Raw genomic sequence first — 13,658 nt, forward strand, 5'->3', positions numbered from 1 at the left:
CAGGAACAAGAGGGCCTGAGGCTAAGTCCCTCCCCAGGTCACACAGCCAGGGAGTGGGGAAGCCCAGATTTGAAGGCAGGGCTCAGGTATAGAAACAAGGCAGGGACCTAGACCTAGCACCTGGGCCTGGGTCACGGGGAGACATCCTAGCTGCTCAGCCTCCCGGGGCCCAAGCTGGGGGGTCTGGGGATGGATGCTTGGGCTCAGGCAGATGGTGGCATTCTCTCCCTTCCCAAACAGGGGTGCTTTCAGAGCAGGGTTCACTCTCTTTGGCCCCTGGTTGCACTGCCCTCGGGCATCACCAGGTGAGCTTGGCTGGACAGAGGGTGTGAACTCTGAGGTCTCCCGTCCCTCAGATCCCACTGCAGCTGGGGCAATTTGGCAGCCTGGTGGGACTCATTGCACCAGGCACCTGTGACTCGCACAGAAAAACCCGCCTGGCCTCCATGGATGTCCTGGCCAGCCTGCTGGATCTTCACGGTGCGGGAGGGGTGGTGCGGGTGGGCAGGACCAGAGCTCTCCAGGCCAAGAGGGAGGACCGATACCAGGGAGTTGGCTGTGGGGCTGTTCTGGGGGGCGGCAGGGATTTGTGGTCTCTCTGTAGACAAGCAAGGGTGACCAGAAGGGGCAGGGGGTGCAGAGTTCACTGAGAGGTCATGGAAGCTTCTAGAAGGAGAGGCTCACTGTGTTAGCACGACTCGCTGAGGGCTCACGAGGGGCTCCACTGGACAGGGTTGCCTCACAGATACTACGGATGCGGCGGACCCGGCCAGAAACGAGCTCAGAGGGGAAAGCAGTTGGGGGACCTTCAGGGTGGGTTTGCCTCTGGCTCCGCAGCTGGCAGAATGCCCATCTGAGCTGTGCACAGAGATGGTTCCGGGGGCCAGGCAAGAGAGGTGGGAATGTAGATGCTGGAAAGCAGTCCAGGTAACCCAAGGGGCGGGGAGGTGGGAGCGTCGGGGGCGGGGGCGGGAAAGAGGGCCACCATGATGTGGGCCCTTGGCTCTGGACCATCGTGCCTGACATTGTATCCCAACAGCAAGCCAGACCTGCTCCTCCTGGGGCACCTCCAAAGAGCTGGAGCTTGAGAAATGTGAGGACCTGAAGGGCTCAGACATGGAGAAGATATTCAGCGTATCCTCCAGAATCTCCAAGGTGATGAGCGGGAAGGCTGTGTGGGCGTGGCCTCCGGGTGTCTGGGCCGTCTCTGGGGGCGGGGTCAGGCTCCTCCTGCTGGTCTTTCCTGGGTCTTCCACAGACCTTGGTCCAACTCAAGTCATGTGTATTTAAGTGACCTGTGATATGTACAGTCCCCACTGTGGTGCCTGGCACACAGTACGTGCGTCACAGACCCCAGCTCTCTTCTCTTTGTCCGTATCATGTGCTATACTGCGGGTGTCCCGGAAAGACCTGAACAGGGGGCCCTGCACACAGGTGTCGGCCCATGGGCAGGCTGATGGCACCCGGTGACTGCAAGTGTCCAGGGCCGCCCAGACCCTCAGGGCTGCAGAAGGGCGAGGCCTCTTCTGCCTCAGGGGCCAGAGGACACTCCCAGGGAAGGCTGCAGGGCTGTAGAGGCGGGACTGGGAGGGTCTGGGGAGAAGGTCCCTGTGTGGGGTTCAGAGAGGTGGGGGCAGGCGATGGGGTGAGGGAGGGGTTGGCAAGCATCCTCCAAGCTTTTACATTGAGTGATCTCCAAGCCGGGCTGTGATTGACAGGGCCAGAGGCTGGGCGAGGGGGCGAGAGAAGGCTCAGGATGGTTTGTGGGAGGATGGGGGCTGGGCTGGGCTGTGACACTGAGCAGAGCCGGGCAGGCAGGGGAGCCCCTGGGCTTGGTGTCAGACCCAGAAACAGCCTGCTCTGGCTGTAGGTGGCCTGCTTGCAGTTCAACTGCGACGAGGTGGTCTCGCTGGTCCAGAAGCTCTGCGAGAACTTCGGGGCCATGGACCTCCAGCACGACAAGGCTTCTGTCACCTGGATATGCACCTTCCTCCAGATGCGGGTCAAGGAGCTGGAGGACAAGGTGACAGCCTGCGGCCGGGCCCACTGGGGCCTGGGGCTGCCTGGTGAATCCAGCCTAGAGGGCCAGGCAGAGGGGCCCAGCCTTGCTTGCTAAGGGCTCCCCACCATCCCCAAGTCAGTGATTATAAAGCGGGGGAGGAAGTCGGGTTCTGGAAGGGGAAAGAACCTGTTGAAAGAGGCTTGGTCAGTGAGTGGACGCTGGGCTGGAGGCCCGAGGCTGGCCCTCCTGGAGCGTGGCACCTGCCACTTGAAAATGTGATAAAATCCCCGAAGAGACCAGAGGATGCTCTGGAAGGGGCCAAGCCATGCCCGGCCCCTGGCGGGCTAGCCTGCCCAGCATCCACTTGGGCAGGAGGAGGGGTGTGCAGTGGGGTGAGGGCAGGAGCCCCCCGAGGGCTGGGCTGCCCAGTGATGACCCGCTCCCCACCCCCAGGTGGCCGAGATCCTGGGCACCATCCTGGTGCACCTGCCCATGGTGGACCACTGGGGGGTGCGGCGCCTCCTGATCTAGGGTGTCCTCCTGCTGGCCCGCTACCACCAGGAGACCATCCTCACGGCGCTGCTGCGGCGGCCCCTGCCCATGCAGAGGTGGGTTCCCAGGCGTGCGCCACTGCCTCCTGTGCCCACAAGGCCCGCCCGACCCGCCACCATGGACACGGCCCAGTGCGTCATCTGACCTGTGGCGGGGGAAGGGGGTGGTCAGGACCCCCCCCCCCCGGCTTGCATCTCTGTGGCTGGTACAGCCTCTGGGAACCTCGGACCTGGAGCCTTGAAGCTCCGGCTGCCTCCTATCCAGCTGGAGTCCGGACCCCACATCTCATGGGTCCTGGCCACCCCCTCTGGGCTCTCCCCTTGACGGTCCTCTCCTCCCTGCAGAGGACAGAGCTCCGGGCCAGATAGACCACAGGACGTGGTCCCCAGGGCCCAAGCAGGCCTCTGGAGAAGCTCCACGCAGCCCTTCCCCCTTTCCAAACGGGGCCCCGAGAGGGAAGTGACCCAGGTGCCCAAGGGGTGAAATGACAGACCCCCCAGGCTCTCAGGTGGCCTCACAGGGAAGTGGGGCAAGCCTCCCTCTTCGTGTTATCTTGAACTGTGCCCAGCCCCCTTGTCTGTGTCACGGCATCGCACAGGCAGCTGGTAGGAGCTCACCAGTTTGAGGAGTCAGTGTGCTTGGATTGAACTGGTATATACTGGGGAGGGCCCAGAAAGAGAGGGTCAGGTGTCCCCAGAGCAGCAGAAACCAAGGAGCCAAGGACAGCCTTGAGGCTTGGTGGAGAGGGACGGGGCAGATGGCTGGGAGCAGACAAAAGGAGAGTTTTGAGTACAGGTGTCAAACATGTGAGAGGCAGGCCTGGCCCCACGTGGAGCTGCTCCTCCGAAGGGCAGCCCTTCCCTGGGTCCAGGTAGGAGGGCAGTGCCGTGCAGGTGGTGCACTTTAATGAGGGTTAGCCCCTTGGAGAGCAGTGCTGGGGTGGGGCCTCTGGCAGGCTGGCTTTCGCTGTATTAGTTAGCTATTCCTGCATAACAAATTACTTCCAGCTCAGGAGCTTGGAACAGCAACTGGTTATCATCTGGTTTGTGTGGTCAGAAGCTTGGGCGTGGCCAAGCCAGGGCTTTGGCTCAGGGTCTCAGACGCGTCAAGGTGTCAGCCAGTCTGCATTGTTTCCTGAAGCCCAGGGCCACCTTCGAACTCATGTGGCTGTTTCTTGAGTTACAGGGCCGAGGTCCCCATGTCCTGGTTTCCCTGCACTCCTGTGGCTTCTTTCTGGGTTGATTTTAATGAGCATGCTGTGCCCACCCTTCTATTCAGTTCCCGCCATTGGGCCCCCGCCACACTTTCCCCATCCTCGACAAAACTCACTTATCTGCACATGCGCATTTGGTTTTGTGGATTCGAATAGGCAGGCTGATCCTGTTGGATTTGTGGCTTTAGCCCTTTGGCGCCCACCAGACACCTCTGCCTGGACCTGTGTGTGTCGAGGCTCGTGAAGTAACTGTCCCTCCCCTTCTCAGCAGGGCTGCAGGCTTGGACTTGGGGTCAGGAAGGCGGCTCCAAGCTATAGTCTGGCAGTGATAGGCGCCTGACGCCGGCCTGACACACCGGGGCACTGGGGGGCTGTGCCCAGACATGTCCATGAAGTCATCACACAGTCGGCCTGGGTCCCCTCGTAGCAGAGCTGGGCCCTCCGAGAGAGAGACTGAGAAGGCCGTGGCTTCCCAGGAGGACCGTGGGCAGAGGTGCGGGGCGGGACTCGGCCTCTGGCTGTGCAGACTTGGTGGCTCGCCCACCTCCCTGAGACCCTGCCTCCAGGGTCCAGCCCCTGCTCCGGGGGCTGCCCGGGGGTCCCCGGGGGGCTCTGACCTGCCAGGGCACATGACCCCAAACCCACAGTCCTTGTGCCCTGTCTCTTGCTAGCCACCTGACAGAGCTGTGGCTGGCTGTGGCCGAGAACGTGCCCTTTACCCTGACGATGCTCCACGCGCTGATGGGCCAGCTGCAGGCAAGGTTCACGCCTGGGGCCAACGCCACCTCCAAGGCCGACATCTGGCACCTGGCCGTGGTGGATCCTCTGATGGTGAGGCGGGGGCGGGCCCGCCTCGGGGGCTGAGTGGGACCCCTGCCTCCTCCGGCTCTCCTCTCTGCAGACCCTGTGCACCATCCACCTGCTCGTTGAGAGGATGGACTGGGACAGCAGGCTCCTGGATCTCTTCCCGGACCTCATCTACGCGCTCCTCCTGCAGCTGGGCAGCAGCCAGGGCCCAGAGGCTGTGTTGCCCGTCCTGAAGACATGGAGACTTGTCCACACGGGCACCATTCCTGAGGAGGTCAACCTGCAGAGGTGCACTCAAGGGTGGGAAGTTGCAGTGTGGTGAGACTGTGGGCCTGGGCTGGATGCAGTCACCCGACTGGGGACTTGCCTGGTGGTCCAGTGGCTAAGACTCCAAGGTCCTAATGTAGAGGGCCCGGGTTCAATCCCCGGTCAGGGAACTAGATCCCATGTGCTGAAACTGAGACCCTGTGAAAGTGAAATTGCTCAGTGACCAACTCTTTGCGACTGTCCATGGGCTTCTCCAGGCAAGAACACTGGAGCGGGTAGCCATTCTCTTCTCCAGGGGATCTTCCTGACCCAGGGATTGAACCCGGGTCTCCCACATGGCAGACAGATTCTCTACTGTAAGACCCTGTACAGCCAAATAAATAAATGTTCTTAAAAAAAGAAGAAGTCATTGTCACTGGACTACAAGTGTCACCTCCACTGAAAGGTCCTTGTTTTCCATTCCTGGTGGGGAGGAGAAATTTCTGGAAGCTCAGCTTACGACCCTCCCTCATGTGGGTCCAGCACTGTGTGGTTTTCAGAGTTTGCAGACCCACCGTCTCCCACGGCTGCTCCTGGGCCCTGAGCAAGTCTCCCCGCCTGTGTTGGGCACCCCTCCACGGGCCTGGATGCGGAGCTTACCCAAGAGCTTATCGAAGGCAGGGCAGTGCTCCCAGTAGGGCAGCCTCAGCCTCACGTGGCTCCAACTTCTTCCAGGGTCATGATCAGATCCATGCAGCTCTTGTTCAGGAGACTCAACAGTGAGTCTCTGCTTTGCACCCTGGAGGAGCAGGGCGTGTGGACACTTCTGGAGAGCAGCTCAACATTCCTGCAGGGAGTCAGCCAGCTGGCCAGGTGTGTGCCTGGCTCCCCAGATCTCCATCGTCTGGCTGGAAGGTCTGGGCCTGGTGGCTAAGTGCCTGGCTCCAGGGTGTGTGTGGGGTGTGGGGGATGGATTGCCATGTTGACCCCCACCCCAGACTCTGAGTGGCAGGAGGGTGCAGGGCAAAGGAAATCTTTTCTTCCAGCCCTTCCTGCTCTAAGGCAAGAAAGCGAGGTCCCAAGTGGGTGGGGTGTGCCCAGGGTCACAAAGGGCTTCCAAGCCGGGCCAGGATGACAGGACCGGGAGTTCCTTCCTGGGTCTAGGGTCTAGAGACCTAGAGACCTGGATCTGGGTTCAATCCCTGGGTTGGGAAGATTCCCCTGAAGAAGGGAGCGGCTCCCCACCCCAGTCTTGTGGCCTGGAGAATTCCATGGACAGAGAAGCCGGGCAGCCTACCATCCATGGGGTCGCAGAGTCGGACACGACTTGCACTTTCACTTTTTATAAAGAGGAGGTGGAGGGCCCCTACTTTGGTGACTCCCTGACCTGGAAGCCCCGCCCTGGGCGCCCTGCTGCAGAGTGGCTGTGCGGGGCAGGAGCTGAGAAGCCCCTTCGGGGGTGCTGTCCCTGCAGGCTGTGCGTGTGGAGCCCCGGGAGCTACTACCGGCAGAGGCTGTCGGAGCTGGCGCTCAGGTGCATGGCCTCGGAGGCCCTGAGCTGCTGCATCAGCAGTTCGGCTGTCTGCGTAGAAGTGAGGCCACTGCGGGGGCTGGGCGGGGGACGGGCGGGAATGTGGGGTGGGTGCTGGGCGACCCCCCGCACTGTCCTGGGGGCTCATTTCAGGGCGGTCACGCAGGCTCTGAGTCCGGGGTTGGAGGGGCAGGCGAACGTCCCTCGTGCCCCCCTCCATTCACTCATTCATCAGGCGCATGATTCAGGGCGCGCACCGCGCCAGCATCACGGAGCCCGAGGGGGACTCTCCTGGGAGGGCCGAGCAGAGGGCTCTGCGAGGCGAGCCAGACTGAGCCAGGCAGGGAGGCCCAAAAGGGGGGTCAGAGCCGCGGATGCCCAGCTACCCTTCCTTATGGGGTCCGGAGGGAATTGGCCAGAAAATTTTTTGGGGGAAATCTTGATGGCTGTCTGACACCCAGAGTGTCATCAGAACCAACCATCGTCCTAGGGCAGGGCTGGCAGGCTTGTTCTGCAGAAGGCTGAAGAATCAGTTTTCCGTTCCGGGGTCACCCATTGGGTATTTAGTTTTCTTAAGGTTTGTAATGGAGCTTCCCTTGTAGCTCAGTCGGTAAAGAATCCACCTGCACTGCCGGAGACCTGGGTTCGATTCCTGGGTGGGGTAGATCCCCTGCAGGAGGGCATGGCAACCCACTCCAGTATTCTTGCCTAGAGAATCTCATGGACAGGGGAGCCCGGCCGGCTACAGTCCATGGGGTTGCGAGAGTCAGACACGACTTAGCGACTAAACCACCACCACCAAGGTTTATAAAACACATGTGCACCCAGGCATGCCACAGGGCTCCGCGTGGTCCCGAGGGCCCAGTGTTTTGGGTGCGAGCCCAGAAGTGATGCTCGGAGGCCCAGGGGAGTGGAATCCGTGCATTTTGTGCATTTCTGCTCTGACTCAGTGGGCGTGGCTCTTGCACACCATGGCCGCTCCCGTCACCTTAAGGGAAGGAACAGATGACGAACGGGTGTGTTCCTTTAGGAAACACTCAGCTAGGATTTCCCCACGTATTTCTGCATCGGACCCTCACAGCGACCCCATGAGGCAGGTACTGCTGTTGCCCTTTTTACAGGTGAGGAAGCTGAAGTTCCGAGGGGTCCAGGGACTTGCCAGGGTCCCACAGCTGGCGGCGGAAGAGCCCAGAGCCGGTCCTGGGAGGTGGAGCTCCGAATCCTCTCCTGTTCCCAGGGACGCTGCCCCGGGCATCGAGTCGCATCACTATCCCGTTTTGAGGCTGAGGAACGAGAGCCTCTCTCAGGGGTGACTGAACAGTTCTCCTTTCCAGTTCATGAGTGACCCGATCCTGCACCGGGAGAAGCTGCTGAAGCGGGAGGTGCTGATGCTGGAGAAGGGAGCGGAGCAGGAGGACGAGGTCCTGCGGGTGCTCTCCCTACGCGCCCTCGGCAACATGGCCCTCGGCGCCCCCAGGAAGGTCCGCGGGGGTCAGGGCAGGGGTGGGGGGTGGGGGGCCCATGCTGGCCTGTCCTGGGCAGCCAGGTGGGGGCTGACGGCCCCGTGCCCCCCAGGTGAGGCAGTACCGGAAGCTCTTACTGGAGAAGTGCCTGTGCTCCCTGCGGGGCCGGGCGTGAGCACCAGCGTGACCTCCAAGGGCCTGGAGGTCCTGGCCAAGGTCTTGGTCGAGCTGCGGGAAGGGGACCTGGGGTCCGCCTTCAATGCCATCTCCAAGCAGTGCAAAGCCTTCTTTGACAAAGTGAGTCCACACTGGCACCTTGCTCAGCTCTGGCCCTCGTGGGGGTGCCCATGAATGGCTGCTCAGTAGACAGGTGGCCACTGCTCATCCCCTAAAGCAGAGAGGTGAAAAGGGTTGCAGTTTGCATTTGGGTGCTGATGTATCGATTGGCTGATCACAGGAGCTGGTTAAAAATATATATATATATTGTTCCAGGGCCCATGGGACCGTCCTCCCCTGACTTTAATTCCTTGCAGCCACAAATGCTCTTTGGACACCGGTGATGTGTTGGGTGGGGACTCTGCTAGGTTGGGGTGGTAGGCGATCAGGTCCAGTGCAGCCCCCATCTAGGGAAGAGAAGGTCACAAACACCAGAATATTGCCCAGTCCCCAGAGCCCTGCAGGAGACACTCCATCCTGACAGAATGATCTGGAAGGCTTTGCAGGCACCAAGCCATTTAAGAAGGTCCACGGCGAATGGCTGGGGTTTTGTTGGGCTTCTCGCTTCCCAAATATTTCAAAAATAGCTTGTGTGTTCTGGCTGCAGGAGAGCGAGCTGCTGCGTTTAAAAGCCTTCATCCTCTTTGGGAAGCCAGCACAGGTGGTCAGGATTTCCAAGAAGCACTTCTTCAAGCAGGAAGTGAAGAAAGCCTGGGTCCCCCTCATGCTACATTGCCAGGACCCCTGCTCCGATGCTGCCCAGGTGAGACATACCTGGGCTCTGTGCACAATGCCCAGGGCCCGCTGTCCCCACGAGGAACACGTGCTTCAGGGCTGCCGCCCCGGCTAGCTGGGGTGTCCCTCACCTCGCTCAGTCTTCCCAGGACCCCAGAGGCCACCATCTGCTGGTTACTCCCACCAGGCTGAGAAAGGGACCAGTCAAGATAACCCACAAACTGGCTGATTGAGGAGTCTCGGCTCTGTGAGGGGAATGGCGTATTTTCCTTCTTCTCCAGATGCCTTCACCAGCCACCCTTTCTTCTGTCTTTCAGTCACTATGTCGTGTCCGACCCTGTTACCACATGGACTGCAGCACGCCAGGCTTCCCTAGCCTTCACTGTCTCCCGGAGTTTGCTCAGACTCACATCCATTGATTCAATGCTGCCACTCAGCCATCTCATCCTCTGCCACTCCCTTCTCCTCCTGTCCCCAGTCTTTCCTGGCATCAGAATCTTTTCCAATGAGTCAGTCTTCACATCAGATGGCCAAAATATTGGGGCTTCAGCTTCAGCATCAGTCCTTCCAATGAATATTCAGGGTTGATTTCCTCCTTCGGGATTGACAGGTTTGATCTCCTTGTAGTCCAAGGGACTTTCAAGAGTCTTCCCCAGCACCACACTTTGAAAGCATCAATTCTTCTTCACTCAGCCTTCTTTATGGTCCAACTTACCCATTCATACAAGACCACTGGAAAAACCATAGTTTTGATTATACAGACCTTTGTTGGCAAAGCGATTTGTCTCTGCTTTTTAATATGCTGTTTAAGTTTGTCATAGCTGTTCTTCCAGGGAGTAGGCTTCTTTTAATTTCATGGCTGCAGTCATCGTCCATAGTGATTTTGCAACTCAAGAAAATAAAATCTGTCACTGTTTCTACTTTTCCCCCATCTATTTGCCATGAAGTGATGGGAACAGATGCCATGATCTTAGTTTTTTGAATGTTAAGTTTTAAGACAGACTTTTCACTCTCCTCTTTCACCCTCATCGAGTGGCTCTTTAGTTCCTCTTCACTTTCTGCCAATAGAGTGATACCATCTGCATATCTAAGGCTGTTGATACTTCTCCTAGCAATCTTGATTCCAGCTTGTGATTCATCCATCCCAGCATTCCACAGGATGTACTCTGCACACAAGTTATTTAACAGGGTGACAATATACAGCCTTGATCCACTCCTTTCCCAATTTTGAACCAGTCTGTAGTTCCGTATCTGGTTCTGTTGCTTCTTGATCTGCATACAGATTTCTCAGGAGACAGGTAAGGTGGTTTGGTATTCCCATCTCTTTAAGAATTTTCCACAGTTTGTTCTGATCCACACAGTCAAAGGTTTCCCACATGGCTCAGACAGTAAAGAACCTGCCTTCAATGCAGGAGACTCATGTTCGATCCCTGGATTGAGAAGATCCCCTAGAGAAGGAAATGGCACCCACTCTAGAATTCTTACCTGGAGCATCCATGGACAGAGGAGCCTGGCGGGCTACAGTCCATGGGGTCTCAAAGAGTCGGACACGACTGAAGCGATTAACACTTTCATTATCCTCACTGCCTTCTATCAGAAGTTCACAGTCCTTTCATGTTTATCAGCAACTCTCCTGGAGGCAGGGCTCCAGGGAAGAAAGTGACTGCCTACCCCAAAGGGGAAGAAAGGCTTTAATGAAGGAGCCACAAAGAGGAGAGGCCAACATGGCACAGGGCCCCCATGGATGCTGTTGCCCCTCCTGCTCCTGGGGGAGCAGAAACCCCAACCTCCTTCCCTGCCCTCCATTCCAGAACCTTCCTGTGGCCCAGCCCCAGCAGAGGCCAGAGACCAGGGGGCCTGGTTACTGCAGGGGATGGGGCAAGGGAGAGCTGGGGAGATGGGCTGGGGGGATTGCAGCCAGGCCCCCAAACCCCAGGCTCCTGGAGGGGTAGGTCCCGGCAGGGCTGCTGAGGGCACCCAGCTCTGACCAATGGCCGAGGGGGCAGTGGGGCTGCATCTGCACCCATGGGGCTTCTCAGTAAACGTGTCCACGGTGTCACACGGGCCAGTAGGGCTTGGGTCCCAGGAAGCCCCCTGGGGCTCATCAACCCACCTTCTTGGGCTTCCTGAGGCCTTTGGGGGCTGCCCCCTAGCTTACTGGTGGAGCCCCGCCAGCCCCAGCCCTCGAGTGACCCCCCGGGTCCGCCTGACGCCTCTCCTGCCATCCTGTCCTGTGTCCCCCAGGCCTGTGTGGCTACTGTGTTTCCGTGTGTGCACTGCTGCGGCTGGAAGGCCCTGGAGAGCTCCGCAGACCACAGTGATGACGCCACTGCCCCCGAGGAGATGACCGGTTTCCAGATGACCCTGTGCTCCGTCCTGGTGAGGAGGCTGAGGCAGGGGATGCCAGGGGGCTTGGGGCTTCATCCTGTGATCCTGCTAGACATGAGATGTTGAGACCAGCTCTGTCCGACAGAATGCAAACCACACACCCATCTTTAAGATTTCTGTTGAAAAAAGTGAAAAGAGCTGAAACCAAATTTAATAATAGATTTTGTTTAACCCAGTAGTTCCAAATCATTGCCATTTCAACAGGCAATCACTAGGCAATTATTAATGTAATAATTTACCTCTTTGGGATAATGTTTTCAGTATCCAGGAGGCACTTTACACTTAGTTCAGACTGGCCACGTTGGATGGCATCATCGAATCCATGAGCAGGAGTTTGAGCAAACTCCGGGAGATAGTGAAGGACAGGGAAGCCTGGCATGCTGCCGACCATGGGGTCACAGGGAGCGGACACAACTGAGCGACTGAACAACAGCACGCCACGCTTCAGGTGCTCAGGGACCGAGTGTGGCCGGCGGCTCCCCTATCGGGTCGTGCAGGTGGCGACGAGTGTGATCTCTCTGGGCCAGAGAAGAGTAACAGGAACCGCAAGGTCCTTAAGTTGCCCATCTGCTAATCTGCAGTGTGACGTTGATGTGAGCACTTACCCTCTCTGGGCAGACCCTCTAGCATCAGACGGATGGGCATCTGTGAACAGATGACCGCCACCTGTGAGCAGCCAGCCTGCAGGACTTCCTCTTCCATGGAGCTGGGTGTCACTTGTTTTTTACAGACTCAGAAAAAGCCTGCCATTCTCTACATCTTCTTGCTGGAAACAATGACCTATGTTAAAAGCAACTTGTCAAGGATCAGAATCGCTGCATGTAACTTGGCAGGTGAACAGGCAGGTCTCCTGATGCAGGAGGGACCTTGAAGGCCATCTGGTCAGACCCAGGTCTGGAGTGGGGACAGGTGTTGAAGTCACGCTCGGGCAGAAGTCCGCCGGGTGTGTCCCATGGTGCTTCATACCTGCCCGATGCTGAACTAGACGTCCTGAACTAAACCCTTAACAGAAACTCTCATCAGGTGAAACCAGATCTATCTCTGACCTAATATTCATGTGATGGACATTTCGGACTGTCATTTTAGGAATCGTTATGAAGCAGATGTCTGCGCATTGCTTGAAAAAGTTGGATTTTCCAGCATTACGGAATTTTAAGTAGTGGAGATTCAAGTGTGAGTCAAAAATGAGTCCACTCTGCTCATTTGGGAGCTTAGTGAAAGCACCCGAGGGGAGAGTCAGCTGACCCTGGTTGTATCTGGGATGGTGGGGGTGGTGGCCAGGGCACAGAGAGGTGGATGAACCTGTGGGGGGCTTTCTAGAGAAACAGCTCTGATGGTTCCCTGTGCTTTCTGCCTGCTCCCTGTCATACACATTGATGCCTCTGGCTGGTCCAACAGCAGTTGGGGCCTGGGGGTCATTTCCTGTCCCTGTTGAAGTAACGGAAGACCCCAGGGACGGGAGATGCATGTGGAGACACGACTGCACCTGCCGTCTTTCGAATTCACACTCGGAGCGGGGACGAAGTTCAAAGCCGCTGTGAGCCCCTTGCCCCGCAGTCAGCTCTCGTCAGCACGCACCACGCAGGGCAGGCGGAGGACGAGGGCCTGGCTGCAGGATTCCCCATCCTCCTCCTGGCACGCTCACTCTCAGCCCTCCAGGAGCCACAGCTGGACGCAGATCCTGGGGTGTGGAGGGCAGCCCTGGAGACACTCAACATCTTGGATACCTGCAGTCAGCAGCGGCTTTTGGCTTCACCTGAAGGAATCTCCTAGGTGGTCCAAGTGCAAAACATGCCTGCCTTTCTCCTGGGGGCCCAACCCCAGCGCAGCACCGCAAACCACTTTTAATTCCATTTGTAAGAAAAAGTATTGTACTTAAATAATCTGTGCCCCTTTCCTTCCTCCCCTTGAAATAAACCTCCCTTGCTATTTGGAGAGCAGATTCCTGACTGCAAAGAGATGACGCCCCAGAGCTGAGACAGTGGGGTGAAGGGAAATTTCAGTCCTAGCAGGATTCCATTCCTGTGTCCCTGAGTGTGTGTGTGTGTGTGTGAGGCCAGAGGATCTGGGGTCCCCTTTGTGTCTTCACTGCATTTCAGTTCCTCCCACGTGGATGGTGTGTCCACTGCCAGGCTCTGTGCCGGGGCGGCCAGGGAAGCGCAGCTGCTGTCCAGCCCTGCTTCCAGGAGCCCCACTGTTAAAGGGAAAGGAGACATCTCCCAGCAACCATGGTGCACCTAGGGTGAGGGAGGGCGGCCACCAGTGGGGGCATTGCTGGTGCCAGTGCACAGGGTGCAACTCAGGGGGGGCATCAGGGAGGAGGTGACACCTCACCATCCGCCCTCGTCTCTTTCGCATCAGGGTCCACTGGGCCAGGATGGGAAGGGACCCAGCGAGGCCTGGAGCAGAGCCCACAAAGGGTCAAAGGGAGGAATTACATTCCAGTCCAAAAAACAGGCAGGGGGAGAAGGGCAGGGAAACTCTTCCTACACTCATGCTACCAGC

The 13,658-nt window shown here is 58.2% G+C and overlaps 1 protein-coding gene across 1 annotated transcript in view; it reads left to right on the forward strand.

Annotated features, from left to right (window-relative positions):
• The window catches only part of LOC129540302 (maestro heat-like repeat-containing protein family member 2A), a 31,914-nt gene extending 18,988 nt beyond the window's left edge, over positions 1 to 12,926 (forward strand). Inside the window, 16 exon segments of the mRNA XM_088834976.1 lie at positions 357 to 480; positions 1,040 to 1,155; positions 1,871 to 2,023; positions 2,456 to 2,610; positions 4,439 to 4,598; positions 4,669 to 4,862; positions 5,556 to 5,693; positions 6,295 to 6,412; positions 7,686 to 7,832; positions 7,927 to 7,980; positions 7,983 to 8,111; positions 8,638 to 8,793; positions 11,010 to 11,144; positions 11,884 to 11,986; positions 12,240 to 12,326; positions 12,805 to 12,926. Coding sequence (XP_088691102.1) covers positions 357 to 480; positions 1,040 to 1,155; positions 1,871 to 2,023; positions 2,456 to 2,610; positions 4,439 to 4,598; positions 4,669 to 4,862; positions 5,556 to 5,693; positions 6,295 to 6,412; positions 7,686 to 7,832; positions 7,927 to 7,980; positions 7,983 to 8,111; positions 8,638 to 8,793; positions 11,010 to 11,144; positions 11,884 to 11,986; positions 12,240 to 12,326; positions 12,805 to 12,926 — 2,091 coding nt within the window.
• The last annotated feature ends 732 nt before the right edge of the window (positions 12,927 to 13,658 follow it).

This window comes from Moschus berezovskii, chromosome 4 (genome assembly GCF_049115385.1).
Source record: "Moschus berezovskii isolate FMDL1 chromosome 4, NW_MosBer_1.0, whole genome shotgun sequence".
NCBI classification, from domain to species: Eukaryota; Metazoa; Chordata; class Mammalia; order Artiodactyla; family Moschidae; genus Moschus; species Moschus berezovskii.